Here is a 19,223-nt window from a genome sequence, read left to right as displayed (position 1 = left end):
CGACACGGAGAGGGAAAGCGGGTGCCCGACCGGTCCCTCCGCGTCGGCCTCGCTCCGCCCGGGACGGGACGCGGGGGGAAAGCCGGCGGCTCCGGGACGCGCTCGGCGGGGTCCCGGGGACACTGCCACGGCTCCGGTGGATCGTCCCTGTCCCCTACACCTGCAGCTGGGGAGGACGGGCCGGGCCCGGCCCGGCGCCCCTCGCCTGCCCCAAGGCTCGGCCCAGCCCTGCGGGACCCGGAGCGGTCTCACGGCCCCGCTGCGGCCGAGGCCGCGGCCCTTGCGGGCAGAGGGGCCGGAGAGGCACGGCGCGGGTGGGAGACACGGCCCGGGGGCGAGGGAGGGACCCGGCGGCAGCGGAGCGCAGGGCGGCCCCAGCTCCCGCAGAGCGGGAGGGAGCGGCGGCGGGGCAGCGCCGCGGGAGCGCAGCGGGGACGGGGCGGACGCGCCCCCGCGGCAGCGCGAGCCGCACCTACCCCGGCCGCCGCCGCCGCTCCCGGTGCCGGGCCTGGGCCGCCGCCGCCGCCGCCGCTGCCCCACGTGACCGGGCGGAGGGGCGGCCCCGCCGGTCCTTCCGGGCGCGGCTCTTCCGGCGGGCGGACAATGCGGTTCCGAGTCGCGGTGCTGGGCTGCGGTGGCGCCTGTAGGTCCCGGCGGGCCGGCGGGGCGCGACCGGCGGCCCCGGAGCGCGGCGCGGAGCGGCCCGCGGCTCCCGCTGCCCCCGCGGGCCGCGCTCGGAGGGCGGCCCGGCCCGGCCGGGGGCGCGGCGGGGCGCGGGGCCGCCCGGGGGGCGCGGCGGGCGGCCGAGCCCGGCACGGCGCCGGGGCGGCGGCTCACGGCGGGTCTCCTCCCCTCTCTAGGTCCCTAGCCGGAGGCAGGAACGGCCGCGGGTGCCAGCGCGGGGACGCGGCCCGACGCTACAGGTACCTGCCCCTTCCCTCCCTCCCTCCCGCGGGGCCGGGCCTGGCGCGGACAGCGGCTTTCCCCGCTCTCGCAAAGGGCATCGCGTTTACATTGTTTTGGGATGCTGCGAGGGCTCCCGGCTGAGCTGTGCTGGAATATTCTTTTCCCGGACCCCGGGAAGTAGATGTGAGGGGCCGGAGCGATCCACGGTCGGTGAAGGCCGAGAAAGCACGTGCTTCCAGCTGGGAGCCCCGCATGTCCGACGGAACCTTGCCCTGGTCTGCCCCCCCTCCCGAGAGAGAGGGTTTGGGGCTCATTTGATGCTCTTGTCTCTTGGACATCAGTAGTAGTTGAAACTGAGCGTGTACCAAGGCAAGTCACAACTTTTCGATCTACAGCTTCTCACGATGTGGCTCTTGTAGTCCACCAGAGACAGGCTGAATGGTTGGAATAGCTGTGGTTAATAGCACAGTCTGAGTCTAGCGTGGGTGCTTTAACTGCATTCATACTGTAGGAATTTCCAAAGTGGAAAAAACAAACTCATAACTGGACTTCCCTCATCACTATCCAGAGAAAACACAAAAAGAAACTATTTGATAATGGCTAAAATTCACTGAAGTTGTATCAGGATGATCTGTTCCTGCCATTTATATTTGCCAAAGGATGTTGCCTCTTAAATTTTCAGCCCTATAAACAGGGTCAGGCAGGCAGCACTGGTGGTGACTGAGACTGGGTTCTGCGGATTCAGCAGAACCGATTGTACTGCAGAACGAAGCCCCCCTGCTTCCAAACTTTCCCTGGTCCCTGGTTTTTGAAGTCTTCTGAAATCCTTCCTGAGTTTTTGCATGCCATGCACTGGAAGATACACTTGATGGGTGTGATCAATGAGGAGGTCATGTAGCTCCAAATGCTGTCTGAGCTGCAAACTGAAAAAACCCTGATTATTGACAGATGCTTCCAAAAATATTCTTCGAACAGTTGTCTTGTGTGTTCATTCATTTCACTGGGCACAATGCCATTCCTGTGTGTACACCCAGCTGATATTTCATGACCCAAAAGAGCAGTATCTGCTTTTATCTCTGAACTTCAAAGCTTCCTTTCGAGCTTTATGTGGTGTTTGTAATAGTTGGGAGGTGTAAGTTTTGCTTTGTTTTGTAATTTTATCTAACCAAATCTTGCATCATTTTATTATGTTATTTCTTCACTTCCTGCAATCCCAGTGCTCTGGCAAGATTGTGTGAGCAGTGTTTCTTCCAGAATCAGTGTAGTCTTATAAATTGTTAAAGCAACTGTTGAACGACAAAAGAATGGTACTTAATTTAGGAAAGATCTACTGTTCTTCATTCCAATCAAAACAAGAACAATCTTCCTAGACAAGTCATCTTCCAAAGAACAAGACAAGAGGCAAGGCTTCCTTATTCCCCAGATATTCAAAACAGGGAGCCTAGTGGAGGCCATTGTGAAGATTTTTTTCTATAATCTTAGGAAAAGCCAAAACAACACACAGCAAACCAACTCCTGCAGAAAAACTAGACAGACAATCTAATGTATTAAACCCGGTGCTGCAAACCCCAAACCTTGCTAAAAATACAGTTTCCCTTTACATCATAACTCTTTAGGATATTGCTTCAGGAGAATTTCTGTCATAGCACCACTTCTTAATATTCAGGCTTCATTACATTAAAAAAAGGTAAAAGTTATTGTAATGTGAGGTGTAAACTTGAATTTTCTTTTACTTGTAGTGGTCTTTAATGTGTACTTAGGATAAAAAGCATAACAGCTGATAAATACCCACTTTATATTACTACTTTAAATCTTTCTAACCTGCCTTTTAGAAAATAAAATGTACTCATTGTTTGGGTTTTTTCCTGCTGTTTTTCCTTAGGTGTGCCAAAATGTCAGAAAGATCAGATATTCTTCATTTCAAGTTTGACAACTATGGAGATTCAATGTTACAGAAAATGAACAAACTGAGGGAAGAAAACAAATTTTGTGATGTTGTGGTCCATATAGATGATATTGAAGTTCACGGGCACAAAATTGTCTTTGCTGCTGGCTCTCCTTTTTTAAGAGATCAGTTCTTACTGAACGACTCCAGAGATGTAAAAATCTCAATCCTGCAGAGTTCGGAAGTGGGGAGGCAGCTGCTTCTCTCCTGCTACAGTGGCACTCTGGAGTTCCCTGAAATGGAGCTAGTGAACTACCTGACTGCTGCAAGCTTTCTGCAGATGAGCCACATCGTGGAACGGTGCACTCAGGCCCTGTGGAAGTTCATCAAACCCAAGCAGCCGCTGGAGAGCAAAGAGTGCGAACAGCAAAGCGACTCTTCTGAGCTGAAGGAACACCAGGGGGACGATGACTCTCTGCAGCAAGACTCGCCTTGTATTCAACCTTCAGAAGACAGCATGGACATGGAGGACAGTGATATTCAGATCATCAAGGTGGAGTCCATTGGGGAGGTAACAGAAGTTAGGAATAAGAAGGATCAGAATCAGTTTATTTCTTCTGAACAAACTGCACTGCATTCCTCAGAGCCTCAACACTTTCTTATCAACTCCACTGTTGAGAACAGAACAAGTGAAATAGAGCAAAATCACCTCCACAACTATGCCCTTTCGTATGCCGGCAGTGATAACATCATTCTGGCCTCTAAAGATATGTTTGGGCCTAACAACCGAGGGATAGACAAAGGCCTCCAGTGGCACCATCAGTGCCCAAAGTGCACAAGAGTATTTCGGCATCTGGAAAACTATGCTAACCACTTAAAGATGCATAAACTATTTATGTGTCTGCTCTGTGGCAAGACGTTCACTCAGAAGGGCAATCTCCACCGGCACATGAGAGTGCACGCAGGCATCAAACCATTCCAATGTAAGATCTGTGGGAAAACGTTCTCTCAGAAATGTTCTTTACAGGACCACCTCAACCTACACAGTGGGGACAAGCCCCACAAGTGTAACTACTGTGACATGGTCTTTGCGCATAAGCCCGTTCTGAGGAAACACCTTAAACAGCTGCACGGTAAAAATAGCTTTGACAATGCCAATGAAAGAAACGTGCAAGACATAACGGTGGACTTCGATTCATTCACTTGTAGCGCTGCTACAGACAGTAAGGTCTGTCAGCAGGCTGATGCCAGCCAGGTACTGGATGCAGGGAAGCTGCCTCAGGCTGTGCTCAGTTTAAGAAACGATAGTACCTGCGTCAATTAAGCAATTACAACTCGCCCTGTGTAGGGATTGTGACTGAGAGGAGCAAACCGTTGGTTTGGTTTCTTCCCCAAACTAGTGGTGTGCCCTGAAAGGCTACAGGTGGTTAGCTTGCAAAACCTGGCAGGTCTTCAGCCATCACTGTTAGTCTTACTTGATATTTTCTGTGAATAGCAATCCTCCTTCAGGTTTCTCTCTATGTCTCTACTGTGGATTAAGGGGTTAATTGTTTCATTTCTCTCTGATTAGGAGACTCAAGACTAACACCTTTTGAAATACTGTTGCTGTGGGCTGCAAGTAAACCATCTGCTGTGCAGTTAGAGGTCTCTCTGTGTCTGGGCAGATGGAGGAAAGCAAAGAGGACAAGTGTGTGAGATAACCCGAAATTTTTTTTAAAAAGCACTGGATAACTGAAAACACTCCATATACTTAAATTTAAACTTACCTCTTAAAATTACCTTTCTCTTATCTTACCCCTAGACTCCTGCAGTTGAAATGAAGTATTTTTGTGTCACTTTTTTGCCCTTTCTAAACTTATTTCAAGAAACTTTTGCTGCCAATCAGTGCTCTCTTAAAAACTCTCAGGGTTTTTAACCTCAACATGCATTATGAACAGATGAAACCCTAAATGATTTGGCAGGGTTAGCTGATCATTGCATAGAGCTGTTCAAACTGAGGATAAATTGCAGCTCTGGAATGTGAGAGGCTGGTGCCTGGAGTGCAAATGGTGACCTGTTCTTACGCTGGCATACCTGGGATTTTTAAAGGGCGCTTACCAGTGCATGTACTGAGACAAGCTAAACACTTCAAAGCTAAAAGTTATCCTCCATCTTCCGTAAGTTTTGCATCACAAACCACAACAGCTGTTGGGTTTAGAGCAAAGCTGGAGTGGAGAAAAACTGCTTTTTTGACACTGTGAAAAGAATCTTTTTAAAGCTGCAATGTATAACAACTCCATGATTTTGGTTTTTTTGCTTTTTTCCCCCCTTAGTTCTTGTGTGTCTCTTCTTGATGTCTAATAAGGGCCACATGTCACTTAACTTTAAACAAAAATACCTGCTATGAGAACTTAACATAAAGTTTTTTGATTTCTTGAACTTTTTTGAAGTGACCATTAGTGTTTTACAGATCCTAGGATGAGGTATAGGTAGCACAATTTCTATAGGTTAATATATCAGCTATTGACTGTACTCAGCAATACCTCTTATATACCGCCTTAAACATCAAATGTAGCGGGAATGGCATGTTAATTGGGATTCTGGGATTATACCATACTGCTTCTCAAAAGTGCTGTGGAATTATCCTCATCCCAGTCAAGCTGAAAGAAGCTTAATTCATCTGAGGCACACCATTCCCAGTAGAAGAGCACTCTTAGCACTGAAGTGTAGCATAGACTAATAATCAAATGGCTGATCCTCGGCAGAGAACTGCTGTTTGTGTTTGGAATAAGGATTTCTTCCAATGCAGCTCTTTTCCACAAGGTTTGCCATGAGGCTGAGATTATGCTTCCTGCCTAAACGTAGTACTGTTGGTGTGTTTGAATGAGGGATGGGGGTGAAAGGCTGCTATTGTATGGTTAAGTGTTAAACAGGTATGACCAAAGGTGTGTTAGAGCAAAAAGTGTTATGTATGTCATTATCAGAAGTTGGTCTTGCTCTTCAGTTCTGTGTGTGTGTGTAGAAGTCAGGATTTCCTTACGCAGACATTACAGTGATGGACGTTAAAACACGTTAATGTTGCAGAACGTTTTCAGAAATCCACGTACTTTGAAGTAGAAAAAGAAGGTGATTCTGTGAATCAGTTTTTGCAATTGAGTTCTTGAACTACTGTACTTGACTGTTACATGAACTCTTACATGGACAGCTATGAAGTAAGCAATGGAAATTACATCAGGGCATTCATCTTTCAAGCTGTAGCAAATATATTTAGGCCTAAAGTCTAACTATTTGAAACTTTTTAAATTATTGTTCAGGTTGCTGGGATAGAAGATAGGTTTGCATGGGAAGAACTGTTTTTCCTCTTGAAGCCACCCATTTTCAGAGTTGTTTTGAACTAAATTTGACCGTGACAGTTGCATCTGACACTTGCATTCTGTCTTCAGGCAGAATCTTCTGTATTGTTCAAACATTTTGATAATCTACTGTTCACTAAATGGAAGTAAGTTATAGTGCTATGTCAAAATGAAGATAGATGTGGAGAACAAGAGCTTGCAGAGCCAGGTCAACGTGCTGTAAGGTACTAGTGAACCATCCAAGGCAATATGAATATGGACACAAAGATAAAATGGTTTTCTGCCACAGAAAGGAATAAAACTACACAAATGCTAGAAAACGTGGCAGCAAAATGGACAGTACTGAAAGTTTTGTCTATCTGGAAAGTTTTGGTTTTTGTGGAATCATGAAGCTGTAATGTTACTGTAAGGAGAATACAGCTTGTCGAAGTAGCTGTGGGTGACTTGAAGCTGATACGAAGAGACAAGGGGTTTCCTAAGAAACAAAAATAAATCATTTGGTCAAAATACATAGGAGTTCAGTCCACCCTGTGCTGTGGTGCTTTGGACATCTGAGAAGGCCAAGACTGCTGGGCTGCTCAAGTAAAGGCTGCTGTGGTCGTTTGGCAAGAGCACGACACAAATAAATAGGAAAAAGCAGAAATGCAGAAGATTTTCTTCACTGAAAATGGACACATCTGTTGGATGAAAAGTGACTTTTACTAATATCTGTGCTTTTGGCCTGGCAAAAGGGTGCAGACCAAAAGATTTATGCAGGAGATGGCTGTGTGACTCCAGAAACGCTGGAGCTCTGAGGGCAATACGCCGATGCAAAGTGCACTGGTGTAGAGTTCATCTAAAATTTGCCCCTATATGGAAAGACAAATGAAGAGTATAGAAGAGGTATTAGAAAAGCAAAATCTGGCTAATGCTGCTTCTCTGAATTACAGATTAAAATGGAGTGAGAATTATGATAAATGGAATATGCAGAGGCAGCTCAATTATAGAATAAGATGAACGTAATTGTCCATGTATGTAAAATGTTGTCTTCATTGCAATGTCCCAAGTAGTGAAAGATTAGATCCATTGGTTGTTGCTACTGATGCTGCATATTCAGATGAGGACTATGGCAGTTATCATAATCTGTGTGTTACTGTGTAGAATACCATTTGCTGGTAAGTGGATAGTCTCACAACTTAATGTGCTGTACAACTTCCTGCATATCCTAAAAATAACTGAAGTCTATTACAAAAGTATTTTAATAACTCCTCAGTATATTAGGATTTTTTTTTTTATGTTGGCATTTTATTTATTTATATTATATAGAAGAAGGAGTTTTTAGAATTTAGGTTTGCCAGAGGTTTGGGCTCACCACTTCTCTGAGTGATGGTAGCTTGTGTAGCATGTGCATGTTCCTGCAGCACATGCTGCAACTGCACAGCCTCCTGCATAGATCAGGGATGAGCCTTTCCTTAATTTATTTTTCTTTTAGAAGACATGTTTTTCAAGTTAGTAACTGATGAATTTGAAGTGTCAGTCTTTCTCTCCCCTAGTTTTTTGGCAAAACTTAGCTGCCGCTGAACTTATGTTGAAATAATGTAGAAATTAATTGTGTGGGGGTGATTATCGTTTTGGAGTCACTGGGAGGAATAAAAGTAAGGAGGGAGAATCAAAATGTGATACAAACTGAAATTGTTAAGAGAACTCTAAAGTCACGTTACATGTTAATTTTTAAAAACAAAGAGGGGGACATAGTGGTGCCTCCCAACTTGGTAAGAAGGCAGGACGGACACCTTTCCTTTGAGATTGTATAATCGATGGACTGAGCATTAGCTACCTCTTCACTGACTGGGCAAAAGTCTTACACTACGTGTCATAACCAAAGCAGGCGGGTCGGCGGCTGCCGGGCGATGTCCCGTGGCCGTGAAGAAGCCAGCAACTCGTCCCGGCGGCGTTCGGGGCGGCGGTTGCCGTTCCCCCGGCGCGTCCCGGCTGATGGCGAGGAGGAGCCCCAGTAGCCGCTCCCCGGGATGCCTTACGGGGGCGGACACGTCGCTACCTCTACCGAACGGTGGGCGAGGCGCGCCCCGGTGCCGGTGCGGTTTCCCCCAGCGGCAGCCGCTGTAGCAGTGCCAAGTCTTCTAATAAACGTGCTGCTAACTCTGTCTGCCGCCGCCTCTCATTTCCACCGCGGTCACGGCGCACCGGGGGCGGGCGGGCGGAAGGGGCGGGCGGGGAAGCGGTTCCGGGGCGCTGCGGCACCGGCGGCGGAGCGGCACCGGCTGCGGGAGCGGCCGGGAAGCGGGGCGGAGCGGGATCGCGGTCGGCGGCGGGCGGCCCGGGAGCCACGGGACAGTGGGTCCTGCCGGCGGCGGGGGTGGGCTGCGCCCGGCGAGACGCTCCGGCGGTGCCCGCGGGTCCCGCCATGGCGGCGGACTCGGAGGTGCTGCACTTCCAGTTCGAGCAGCAGGGCGATGCCGTGCTGCAAAAAATGAACCTCCTGCGGCAGCAGAACCTCTTCTGCGACGTGTCCATCTACATCAACGACACCGAGTTCCAGGGACACAAGGTGATCTTCGCCGCCTGCTCCACCTTCATGCGGGATCAGTTCCTGCTCAACCAGTCCAGGCAGGTGCGGATCACCATCCTGCAGAGCGCCGAGGTGGGCAGGAAGCTGCTGCTGTCCTGCTACACGGGCGCGCTGGAAGTCAAGAAGAAGGAGCTGCTGAAGTACCTGACGGCCGCGAGTTACCTGCAGATGGTTCACATTGTGGAGAAGTGCACCGAGGCTTTGTCTAAGTACTTGGAGATCGACGCTTCTATGGAGAGCAGTACCCAGGCTGCTGAGGGGTGCCACTCCTCGGATGCTGAACTAAGGAGCGGGGATGAGGTTTTAGAAAAAGATTGTGAAATAATCGAGATCTCTGAAGACAGCCCAGAGAACGAAGAATACCCCGTGAAACAGGAGGATGCGGATGGCCCACACCCTGCAGCACAGAGCTTGATATCGGAAAGGAATGACACAAAATCTCCAGAAATATCAACAGTGGAAATTGGGTACAAGGATGATGAAATCTGTATCTTCAGAATGGATTCCATGAGTGTGGCAAATGTAGAAAATGATCATTTTCCTCAGCCTTGCACTTCGTCTAAAACAAATTTATATTTCCCAGAAACTCAGCACTCCTTGATAAACTCTACAGTTGAAAGCAGGAATACAGAAATGTCAGGAAATCACTTTCAGGCTTTTGTTGGTGACAATCCAGAAGGAACTTCTAGTGGGGTGAATGGGTTCCAGAGCATGGAGGATTCTGGCAGCTCATGGCGACACCAGTGTCCAAAGTGTCCAAGGGGCTTTCTGCACCTTGAGAACTATCTCAGACATCTGAAAATGCACAAACTCTTCCTGTGTTTGCAATGTGGCAAAACATTTACACAAAAAAAGAATCTCAACAGGCACATCCGGGGGCACATGGGGATCCGGCCCTTCCAGTGCATGGTGTGCTTGAAGACCTTCACAGCCAAGAGCACGCTTCAGGATCACCTCAACATCCACAGCGGGGACAGGCCCTACAAGTGCCACTGCTGCGACATGGACTTTAAACACAAGTCTGCTCTTAAAAAGCATTTGACTTCTGTTCATGGGAGGAGCAGCAGCGAAAAGCCAAACCTGAACACTATTACGAAAGTTAAAATAGACTATGATTGATAGCTGGGCAGTTGTGGAGTCAGACTCCACAAAAAGCTCATGGCTAGTGAAATTCTAGATGCAATTCCAGTTCCAGATCCCCATCTAAGGGAGAGAAGCACCAACAGGTGGCTGGTGATCCAAGACCAAGGCCTTGGAGCAGGAAACCTGCCTGCTCTGTTAAGGTTGCTATCGCTGTCAGTGAAAAAAAGGTGTTTCCTAGCTGAAAGTAAACTGCAAAATACAGGAATTTATTTCATGCTTATCTTCTATTATATTGAGCATATCCTGGTCTCCCAATAATGTTTTATATTCCTTGTTTCAAGGGCAGGCGCTGCTGACTTTCAGACTATTACTGATACTGCAATAAGCTGAAGCCTGAGCCATGGTGTTGGTGACAACAGCTGAGGGAAGGGAGCATTTCTATTTATTCAGCAAGTCAGTTGTTCCCATCCAGTTCCTGGATCATTCATGGTGAAATCGTCTCCTTCCTTGCCCAAAATTTGCTAGATCTTCCAACAGAAAGAAGGTGTGTTTTCATACTCAAGTCTGTGACATTTAAGGACACACAACAAACAAAAACTAATCAAGGAACCTTTCAAGTTGTCTCTTGCAAACAGAGAGTTCATAAAAGAGAAAGAAACAAACAGTATTGCCTTGCAGTTTATTTGTAACTGGATAGTCCTATGAAAAGGACTTGCTTTTAGTTTTATCAAGTTCTGAATTTTTATAAACTTCTTTCTTCTAATGGTGGGGTTTTTTTCTGTCATACCAATGTTTTGCACCTGTATTTGGTAAGTTTAGTCCTGTTAGTTGCATCATAACATTTGCCTTCATTTTTTTACTGATCTTTGCTATATGTACTTGTGTGAAATTCAGCTGTGTGCTGTTGGGTAATCACAGTTTCAATGCTAATTTTGAAAAGCAGGCATTTCTGTCTAACTAGCAATGGCTTAGACCTAGAGGTCTCATACCCTGGTTCTGTGACACGGTAACACAGTAATGATGTGTGTTTTCAGGAGTGTGTTTGTGCTTTGTCAAAGGTCATTTTAGTTTCATCATGAGCATCGAGCACCCTGTGATGCAGTCTGTCTTTGGCTGGTACATGTTTCTTCCACTTAACATGATATGAATAAAGAATGATTTCAGTTGTTAATATGAGATAATGGTACTTACAACTAGCAAAAAGCAGTAGTTCTTACTCCTGTCTGTATCACTCTTTCCTTTGAGTTTCAGAAGTGCTGTTCCAAGTTCTTGCTCTGAGTCCAGAAGTCTGGCCCAAATGCTTCAGAATCTGGCTGGCTCTAAAATCTGAGACAATAGTTTTTATGTCAGTTCGCTTTCCTTCCCTGTGTCTGTAAGTGCACCAGCCCATTTGGGGTTTTATTGATCAGCTACGTGAGGGGTTGGCTGTGTACAATGTCTACCGTGCACTTTCCTGTTACTACTTGTTACAGGCACGATCAGGTGTATGTGTGGGTATTTCCCTCATGAGCACTTCTCTGTGTGCCAAAGGGGAAACAGACTGATCTGTTGATCTGTATCTTCTGTGGGAGCAGGTTCCGAGTTATTTTGGTCGTGCATGTAAACATGAGAGGGAGTTGTGTTGTGTGACAGGCCACCAGCATGTTCTGTCCAGTGGCTGCAATGTTTCAGTAAGCTTTGTGAACAAACCCTCGTCTTGTGCACATGTTCACATTAGAGGTTTTTCCTCTCCCCTGTCCATACATGTAACCATGTCCTGTCATAACAAAATAAATGAAATGCAAACAAGGCGTTGCATCAGAAATACATCTACTTTTTTCTGATCACAGTTAATAATTCTGTGCATACCTTAACAGTTAGTATTTTGGCTTGCTGTGTTGAGTAAACAAGATGTTGTAAACAAAACACGGTGTTCTAGTGGCGGTCATTTAGTAATGCGTTTTTCTGTCCTTCAGAGAGGTCTGTCTGACCCGCTTGTGCCATGAATTCTTCCCCCTCAGGAGTCTCTGCACCGCCGTGACCTTGGCTAAGGCTGTGTTATCTCTGCGTGACCGGAGAAGCGCTTGTAGCTCCCGGGTGTTGCTCCGGGGGCTGCCGTGGTGGGGCAGCAGCGCGAGCGCTCCCCACACCGCACCGGGCCCCGCCGGCCTGAGGCGGCTCCGAGACAACCGACGTGGGCCAGAGGGCGCTTCAAATGCCCTCTTCCTCCTCAGCGCCAGCAATAATAAAGTCATCAACTGCAATTTAGAACGACAGTAAATAATCGACACTAGCGGCGAAAGTAACCGATTAAAACTTAAAACGACAATAAATAATCGACGCTAGACGCGAACTGCGCACGGAGGAACCGCTGAGGCGGCCGTGGCTGAGGCGCCCCACAAGGGGGCGCTGTCGGCGCCGGCCGCCGCTCTGTCACGCCGTCTCGATGGTCCCAGCTTCCCCCTGGTGGCGCGGCCCGTGCGGCGGCGCATCTGCACCACCGTCTCTATGGTAACTCCCTCCCTCCCGCCTGCCCGCCCTCCGCGCGGTCACGTGCGTCGGGCGGCGCGCGGGTCTCGCGAGACCGGCGTCGCGGGGCGTGGCGGCGGTGCCGCTGTCAGCGCGATGAGGCGGCGCCGCCGGGGCTCCCGCCGCTGCCTCCGCCGGGCCGCGCGCCCGCCCCATGGCGCGTGAGGCCGGCACCGCCCGACCGCGCTCCGGCCGCCGCCCCCGCCCAGCAGGTACGGACCGCACCGTACGTGTCGAATCGGGCTGGGCGGGGGCGGCCGCCGCGGGGGACGCGCTGACCCGCCGGGGCCCCGCCCGCCCCCCCCTTCCCCCCCCATCAGCCCCCATCACCCACCCTGGTCCTTCCTCTGCCTCCCAGCGCTGCGGGAGCCGGGCGGGAGCGGCGTCGGGCAGAACCCGTCTAGTGCGGCCCGTCGGGGACCGCAGGGGTGTCGGCGCCCGGCGGGCCCCGCCAGGCCGCGGGGCCGGCCCGGGGACCCGGGCAGCCATTTGGTGGCGGCTCCGAAATGACGGCGGGAGCAGGGCCGGGCAACGGGTGCGGGAGCGGGAAGCCAGGGCCGGGCTCAGGAACGGGAAGCCAGGGCCCGGCTCAGGAGCTGGAGCCGGGCTGGGCCCGGGTGCGGGAGCCGGGCCCAGGAACGGGAGCTGGGCCCGGGCCCTGGAGCGGCAGCCGAGCCTGGTGCGGGAGCGGGGCCGGGCTCGGGTGCGGCTGACAGCGGCCTGCGGACGGGGCGAAGCTGCGGGGGCACTCGCGGGGTCGCCCGGCGTTCCTGGCACCGACGAACGGAGGCAGGAGCTCCCGGTCCCCTCCCCGGCAGCCCCTTGGGGAGCCGCGGCACCGGGCAGGCCGCAATGAGGTGCCTCCCGGCACGGGGAGAATCGCACCGGAGCCATGAATATTCCTAGTCCGGAATACTCGTGGAGCTGTGCGTTAGGGTAATGGTGGAGGAGAGTCGTAGTGGGAGACAGGCCCTAGGACTGCACCCACCGTGTCATGTTTTTAGTGTCGTAAACAAAAAAACCACAACTGAGCAGGAAAAGCGTGTCCCGGTTCTGCTGATGCTCGAGGTGCACGGAGGGTTTCCAGTTAAGTGCAGGAGTCAGCACAAAGCACAGGAAGGGCAGCAGGGTGGTGGGAGAGTGATGAGTGTTCAGTTCATGCAGGGTTCGGAGGGGAATGGCATGGATCTGAAACGAGAGAAAATAATGACAGAGATTAGACAGGCAACCAGGAGAATTTCTGTCTAGGCCTGCTTAATTTCCATGCAAACTTAGAATTTTGTTTGGGTTTAATTGTAGTTCCTGTAGCTTCTCTTGCGGCTGTTCCCTCATGGTCATTGTAGCTGCATTATAGTAATGAAACTAAAATTTAAAACAGTTCTTTGGATTACGAGGGTGTAAATTTGCTGTTATGGCAGACAAAAATCTAATTTCAAATGAGAAGCAACCAGTACAGCTGTAAATCTTCTGAATCAAAATACTATTCTTTGGCCTTTGGTCTATCCTAAACATCTCTGGAAATACTAGAAATTGAAGCATCTGTGTCTGGTATTAGTCCATGAAACACTGAAGTCTTAATTTTTGTAGTGAATCACTTTCCCAAGATCTTCATGCCTTTTTAGTGAACTTTTTCTTGTTCCTGCATTGTAAGCAAAACTTTCCCCAAGAAAAGGTGTTTTTATTAACTTGTAATTCTGTTTTCTTTGAGGTTGTGGCCATTTCTCTCAAAAATACTAAATTCTAACAAATACAAGTGTCAGTGCTTTAGGTATCCCAAAGTGAACTCCTGGTCTTGAGTGTTGTTCTCATTTACCTAAGGATTTGTTGCTTTAAAATAGATAAAATATTTACAATATCCAGATGTTAATAGCTGATAGCACTTGTTAGGAGTATGTTGCATTTCATTTGGTGATATTTTATATACCCTTAAGGGGATGAATGTGCAGGGTCTCTCCTTGCTCACTGGACAGCCCTAAGGAAAGGAAAAAATTATATGTTCACAGGCATCTTAAGTCATTCTGTACAACCTTTAGAAAGGCTTTCCAGCTTCGATGGAGCTCTATGTTTTCTTGCCTACATCTCAGAACAGAATTGGTATTTCATTAAAATTGTTTATAAAAATATTAAAATACAGAATTTCTCATCTAAAAAATATTATAGTTTAAACATGAAGGTCATGTAAAAAAAAAATGCCTGGAGAACTAAACCATACATGGGAGTCCTTATTCAGGGAAAATATTACCAAAAAGTTAGGAGTTCTACAATGTATGTCTTCTCGGAGTAACTGTGTCAAAGTAGATCTGCTTAGAAATGGATTCTCTTTCTCTGCATTGGGAGAGAGTTAAACTGATTTGAGTGGCAAAAAAAAAATTCATTTATTTGCCCTTCAGTTGGTCCTGAAAAGTCAATACTGTTACTGAAGCTGAGCTGGTATCAGGCTGATGGCAAGGACAGGCTCTCCTTTCAGGGACACCTATGAAACAAAGGAAAACCCACGGTGGCATTACATAAGTATTTAGGAGACTTTTAAAATCTACTAACATGATTTGTGGTGGCAAGAGTTGAGCAGGGAGGAGCAGGTGTGAACTGCTGAGGATACACTGGTGTTAGTTTGGGGGGAGCTAACCCTGAATTGAGTGAACTTTGACAGTCACTGGGTGGAAATTTATATTGTACCCCTGTTGATAGGAATTACTCTTCAGCCACATGATTTAAGGAGGCAGAGGTGATTCAAGCTCTGGCTTTTTAACCAGTTAATAAGAGAATCTCGTAGGTGTTTTGGCAAAACGCAGTCTGGGTACACATAAATGTTGAGGTCTATGTTTAGGACACGGAAATGGAGTGAAGGTCTCAGGGAAGTTCAGGTTGGACATCGATAAAAGGCTCTTCCCCCAGAGGGTGGCCAAGCACTGGAACAGCCTCCCCAGGGAAGTGGTTGTGGCACCAAGTCTGCCAAAGCTCCAGGAATGTGTGGACAATGCTCCTGGACGCATGGTGTAGTGCCAGATACTGCAAGAAACAGAGTTGGACACGATGTGCCTTCCCACTTGAGATTTTCTCTGATTCTTATGTCTCCAGGATTTCTATTGGTGACTTTTCTGGAACTTGAATTGAGCTGCAGATACTCGCAACATGAACAGCATTACTGTTCAGTGAAGGAATTGTGTTGAAATACTATATTTAATGGTCATTAAAGACTTTACATATATAGAATTTTCACATGATGTAAAGGGATTTGCATGTGACAGATATTATGGAGTGTAGAAATAAGCAAGTCTGCTCAGTAAAGAGGATTTATTTTAATTTCAAGCCATCATTGCTAAATGATGCAAAGCTGTTACGGGGATGCCCTTCCCTAAGCCTTCAATGAAGCCAGTTTTTTAGATCTATGGATGGTGGCTGTTGAAGAGAAATTAATAAAAGATTCTAGCCTTTCCAGAGAACACATTAATACTGATAATTATATTATGTTATGTGTCAGTTTTTGACCCAGTCAGGATGCTTTCAGGGGCTACATAACTTAGGAAGGAAAGCTTGAAAAAGCTGCCTCCTTGTAGGGCAAACCAACCATTAATCTGCATAAATGAAAAACTTTAATGGAGATCACTTTAAAAAAGCATATACTGCAGTCAACATTAAGAGCAAGTCAATATCAAGGACTCTAATTTAGTGATTAAAAATCAATTGAATTCTAAGATTTAGGCTTAAATCCACAGTAGGATTGTAATTGAGCCTCAGTTGTGAAAATTCCATATAATTTCACAAGTTTTGCAAGCATTTCATTCATCTGTAGAGAAGACTTCCCTTTGTTCAGCACTGACAGAATTATTCTATGTCTCATTCTCACCCAAGCTCTGCTTATTTGTCTTTGCTCATGGCCCACAAGAGACCTGATGGAGTCAGCCTGAGCCGAGCAGAATTTACACTGTGGAGGAACCGAGTTTTAAGCCTTCAACTTTTTCTTTGCTAAGGGGTGAAACTTGCCTGTCTACATTTTGGCAACAGCCTAACAGAACAAAGCTTGGTTTGTTCAGGAAATCAGAGTTTAATTATATTTATCATGTCCAGAGGTTATTGAGTAAGCATAATGATTTAGAGTAGTTTCAGAGAATGGCTTGGGATTAGGTAGCTAAAATTTAAAGTAAGATTATTAAGGGCATGTAAATCTTACAACTTCCATCATTTGTAAGTGGTACAGCTATTTGAGGAAGGTTTTGAGGTTTTAACCATTTCCCCTTCCACCCCACCTTGCAATTTCATCAGATATTTTGGTCTAAAATGAGAAAATCAGTCAGTTATCATTGTTTTCATTGTCACTCTGATTCATTGCAGCCATTACTGCAACAGGAAGATACGAGCGTTTTAAAATCACAAAATTACTCAGCTGTACTGGTTTTTATTATTATGTAATTTCTGAATTTAGGCTTGTACGTTTCCCAGTTTGTCATCTGAAGTATTGCTTCTTGTAGTAGTACTACAAAACTGATTATAACTTCACTGTGTAATGATCTTTTAAGCAGCAGCTGCTGTGTTGTGCTGACTGCTTCCTTGAATGTTTGGCTAGTTTCTGTGTCAGACATTTCTTTGGGATTTTTTTTCAGGGTGCTTCTACTTTGACAGGGAAGAGGAGCCCTGTGTAGTGTAGAGATAGGTAACACATCTGCCAGAATGATCAGGCCAAGGGTAGTTGTTCTAGTGGAGGGTACTGCCTGTTAAAAACAGAATCCAAAGGAGTTCTGGTTTACCTTTATTTTATTTTGCTCTCCTTGTGTTTGCTCAGTTTAGGGCGCAGGAGCCATTTGTTCTTCCAGAGGACATCCCTGAAATACATTGTTTCTGACAAGGAGCAAGAATCTATTAAACATTTGGCTTATGCTTTTTGTAGGAGTTGACATGGTAATTAGGAGATTTGAGACTGTTTTGCTACACACTGGGGTGCAAGAGTGGCAGGAGAGCTGGCAGGCTCAATAAAGTATGGAGATTCCTCCCTGTATGGCTGCTTGAAGTTTAGGGAGTCAAGAGCTTTTCCCAGCTGTTTGCTGGCTTAATTAGATTTTTTTTTCCTGTCAAAAAATCTGAAGGTCAACACATGCTTAGTAGAATCTGTCATTTGGGATGATTAAACACCCAGAGAGAGATCTTTAAAAATCGGTGGTGCACACTTGAAGAATCTGTTGTGTTCATTTCTATGCTGGTCAGGAAAACAACTGTATTTTAAAAGCTCATAAACAGACAGGTGGTTTCTTGCAAGTCTCTGAAGCACCTGTGGAAACCAAATGAGGGTATTGTCTCAGAGCAGAGATCCCTGTATCTGAGATAATTAATGAGCAGTGTGGACATAGGGACTGTTTATTAGGAGCTCGTTAGTGACATACCAGCAGTTGAGTTCTCTGTGTACCAGCCTCTTAAACTTTTCCCCATGTGAGTCATGACAGTCACATACTTCCCAGAGTGGTCTGGTTTGTGCTGTTACCTGTGTCTTGCAGTCAGAGAGGTGAAAAAGCACTATCAGCCCTAGGGCAGAAGTGATGTTGATGTTGGTATCTTAATGTTTCTGCTAGTGCTGCAAGAAGCTTTAAGGAAGGTATTTACAGACAGGCTTTGCAGTTCTGTGCATCTCTGTCCAGCTGTTTCTGAAGGGGAGCAGATGTGCTAAAGGAAATGGTGGGATTCTTAACAAAGGAATCAAAAATCTTTCTAGGCCTGTTGTGTCAGTGTTTGGCTTTTTTCTTATTTGTTTTGTTTTTAAATTTCCTTGGTTAAAAGACACGTGTAGCAATAGCATGGTAAAGATGGCTGGTTTTGTTCATCCGTGCTAGAGCACTTTGATTGTGCTTTCATAGAAGCCAGAGGAAAGTCTGTTTGTCCAATACATGGGCATTTTCTGCCTTATGTTGCAAGTGTAACCTCAGCACCTTTGGTTTTGGGAGGTTCAACTTCCAGTTTGGTGTGTTTTACTATGGGAATTCATTTGAGGCAAAAATTGCTGCATAATATTGAAAAGCTCGCTTGGATAAGGACAGCTTGTACAAGTATCCTGTTACTTAAAGGGCACTGAATGTTCATAGTACTGAATAGGATTTCTAAACAGATGGTCATAATTAACATGAAATACATTCACAGATAAGAGTCTATTTGGTCTTCTAGTAATTCTTTCAATGGTCTGTAATGGTACTTTAGCATTAATTAAACCGTAGCACAGCCAACAATGAAACTGCAGTAAGGAGTTTCTGAATTTGAACACAGAGGGCAGATCTCAGCTTCCTCAGAGCAATCACCTTTTTTTCTATCATCAGAGTAAAAAAATAGAATGCTAAACATATAATTAAAGCATTTGTGTATTTGCATTTGTAACAAGCTTGTTCTTAGCCTTGAAGTGACCCAACTGGTCTGTTGGTTGCCTAGAGAGCCAACGCGGAGGCACATCACAGCCCAGGGTGGGGCTGTCCCCTCCGGGGTGGAGCTCTCAATGTAAATTGTGATGACGAAAGCGTGGATGAGAGCGCTTTTGATGAGCTTCTTAGACCGGGTACCTTTTTCAGGAATGTGACTTATATAAGATCCAAAACCAATCCCCATAAAGCTATTATTTTCTTTGAAATACACTTATGTAAACAATTTACTTGTACTGCTGCACGAAAGAGATGTTTCAAGAGACAAGGAAGCCATCAGAAGTTATTGCTTGCCTTATGACAGATTTTGTCCTAAATACCTGGATGTCACATACATCAAAGATTTTCTTGCTGTGAGTTCATGGACACAGTTATATGTAAGGTAGAGACATGAAAAGCAAAATTGCACACAGCAGTTTCTTCCCCTGAGTGCTCCAGTTCTTGCAATAAATGGCGGAAGTAACAGGAGAATCATAAAACTAAAAACTTGTCTCTCAGTTTTTAGTGCTTCCTTATGTCTCTTGATATTTGTTAGTTGATTTGTATTT

General features: G+C 46.7%; 4 protein-coding genes across 23 annotated transcripts in view; 3 read left to right on the top strand and 1 right to left on the bottom strand.

Annotated features, from left to right (window-relative positions):
* Nucleotides 1-12,438, bottom strand: part of RABGAP1 (RAB GTPase activating protein 1) — a 74,820-nt gene extending 62,382 nt beyond the window's left edge. For 3 of the 11 annotated variants that reach the window (XM_086858435.1, XM_086858443.1, XM_086858442.1), the window contains exons 1-2: nt 11,624-12,410; nt 10,967-11,101 (exon numbers count right to left, since the gene is read on the bottom strand). The gene's annotated coding sequence lies outside the window, so the exon portion shown is untranslated. Of the gene's footprint in view, nt 1-476; nt 565-1,013; nt 3,295-7,939; nt 10,340-10,966; nt 11,102-11,623 lie in introns of those variants that run through there. The other 8 variants (XM_086858437.1, XM_086858438.1, XM_086858440.1 and 5 more) reach the window with 7 other exon arrangements.
* Nucleotides 511-8,269, top strand: ZBTB26 (zinc finger and BTB domain containing 26). 2 transcript variants are annotated; one of them, XM_086858450.1, is made up of 3 exons: nt 511-643; nt 861-923; nt 2,789-8,269. In XM_086858450.1, the coding sequence occupies exon 3, from the start codon at nt 2,799-2,801 to the stop codon at nt 4,113-4,115; it is 1,317 nt and encodes a 438-aa protein (XP_086714576.1). In that variant the 5' UTR covers nt 511-643; nt 861-923; nt 2,789-2,798; the 3' UTR covers nt 4,116-8,269. The 2 variants fall into 2 exon arrangements, with proteins under 2 accessions (XP_086714576.1, XP_023802717.2); XM_023946949.2 differs by having other exon boundaries at nt 600-923.
* ZBTB6 (zinc finger and BTB domain containing 6) lies at nt 8,528-11,680 on the top strand. Its single transcript, XM_023937973.2, has one exon. It carries the CDS (start codon nt 8,528-8,530, stop codon nt 9,809-9,811), a length of 1,284 nt encoding a protein of 427 aa, XP_023793741.2. The 3' UTR covers nt 9,812-11,680.
* RC3H2 (ring finger and CCCH-type domains 2) overlaps nt 12,298-19,223 on the top strand; it is a 21,283-nt gene continuing 14,357 nt past the window's right edge. For 5 of the 9 annotated variants that reach the window (XM_086858428.1, XM_086858425.1, XM_086858422.1 and 2 more), the window contains exon 1: nt 12,298-12,495. The gene's annotated coding sequence lies outside the window, so the exon portion shown is untranslated. Of the gene's footprint in view, nt 12,510-12,802; nt 12,819-19,223 lie in introns of those variants that run through there. The other 4 variants (XM_086858426.1, XM_086858431.1, XM_086858423.1 and 1 more) reach the window with 3 other exon arrangements.

The sequence above is a fragment of the Cyanistes caeruleus genome, chromosome 20, assembly GCF_971803275.1.
Source record: "Cyanistes caeruleus chromosome 20, bCyaCae1.hap1.1, whole genome shotgun sequence".
In the NCBI taxonomy this organism is placed as follows: domain Eukaryota; kingdom Metazoa; phylum Chordata; class Aves; order Passeriformes; family Paridae; genus Cyanistes; species Cyanistes caeruleus.
This window is presented reverse-complemented; position numbering and strand designations above follow the sequence as displayed.

Excerpts from the sequence above, each read along its gene's own strand:
- ZBTB26 (XM_023946949.2), top strand. The coding sequence starts at position 604 with ATGCGGTTCCGAGTCGCGGTGCTGGGCTGCGGTGGCGCCTGTAGGTCC. Across the intron at positions 924-2,788 it reads GACGCGGCCCGACGCTACAG|GTGTGCCAAAATGTCAGAAA; the intron begins GTACCTGCCCCT and ends GTTTTTCCTTAG.
- ZBTB6 (XM_023937973.2), top strand. The coding sequence starts at position 8,528 with ATGGCGGCGGACTCGGAGGTGCTGCACTTCCAGTTCGAGCAGCAGGGC.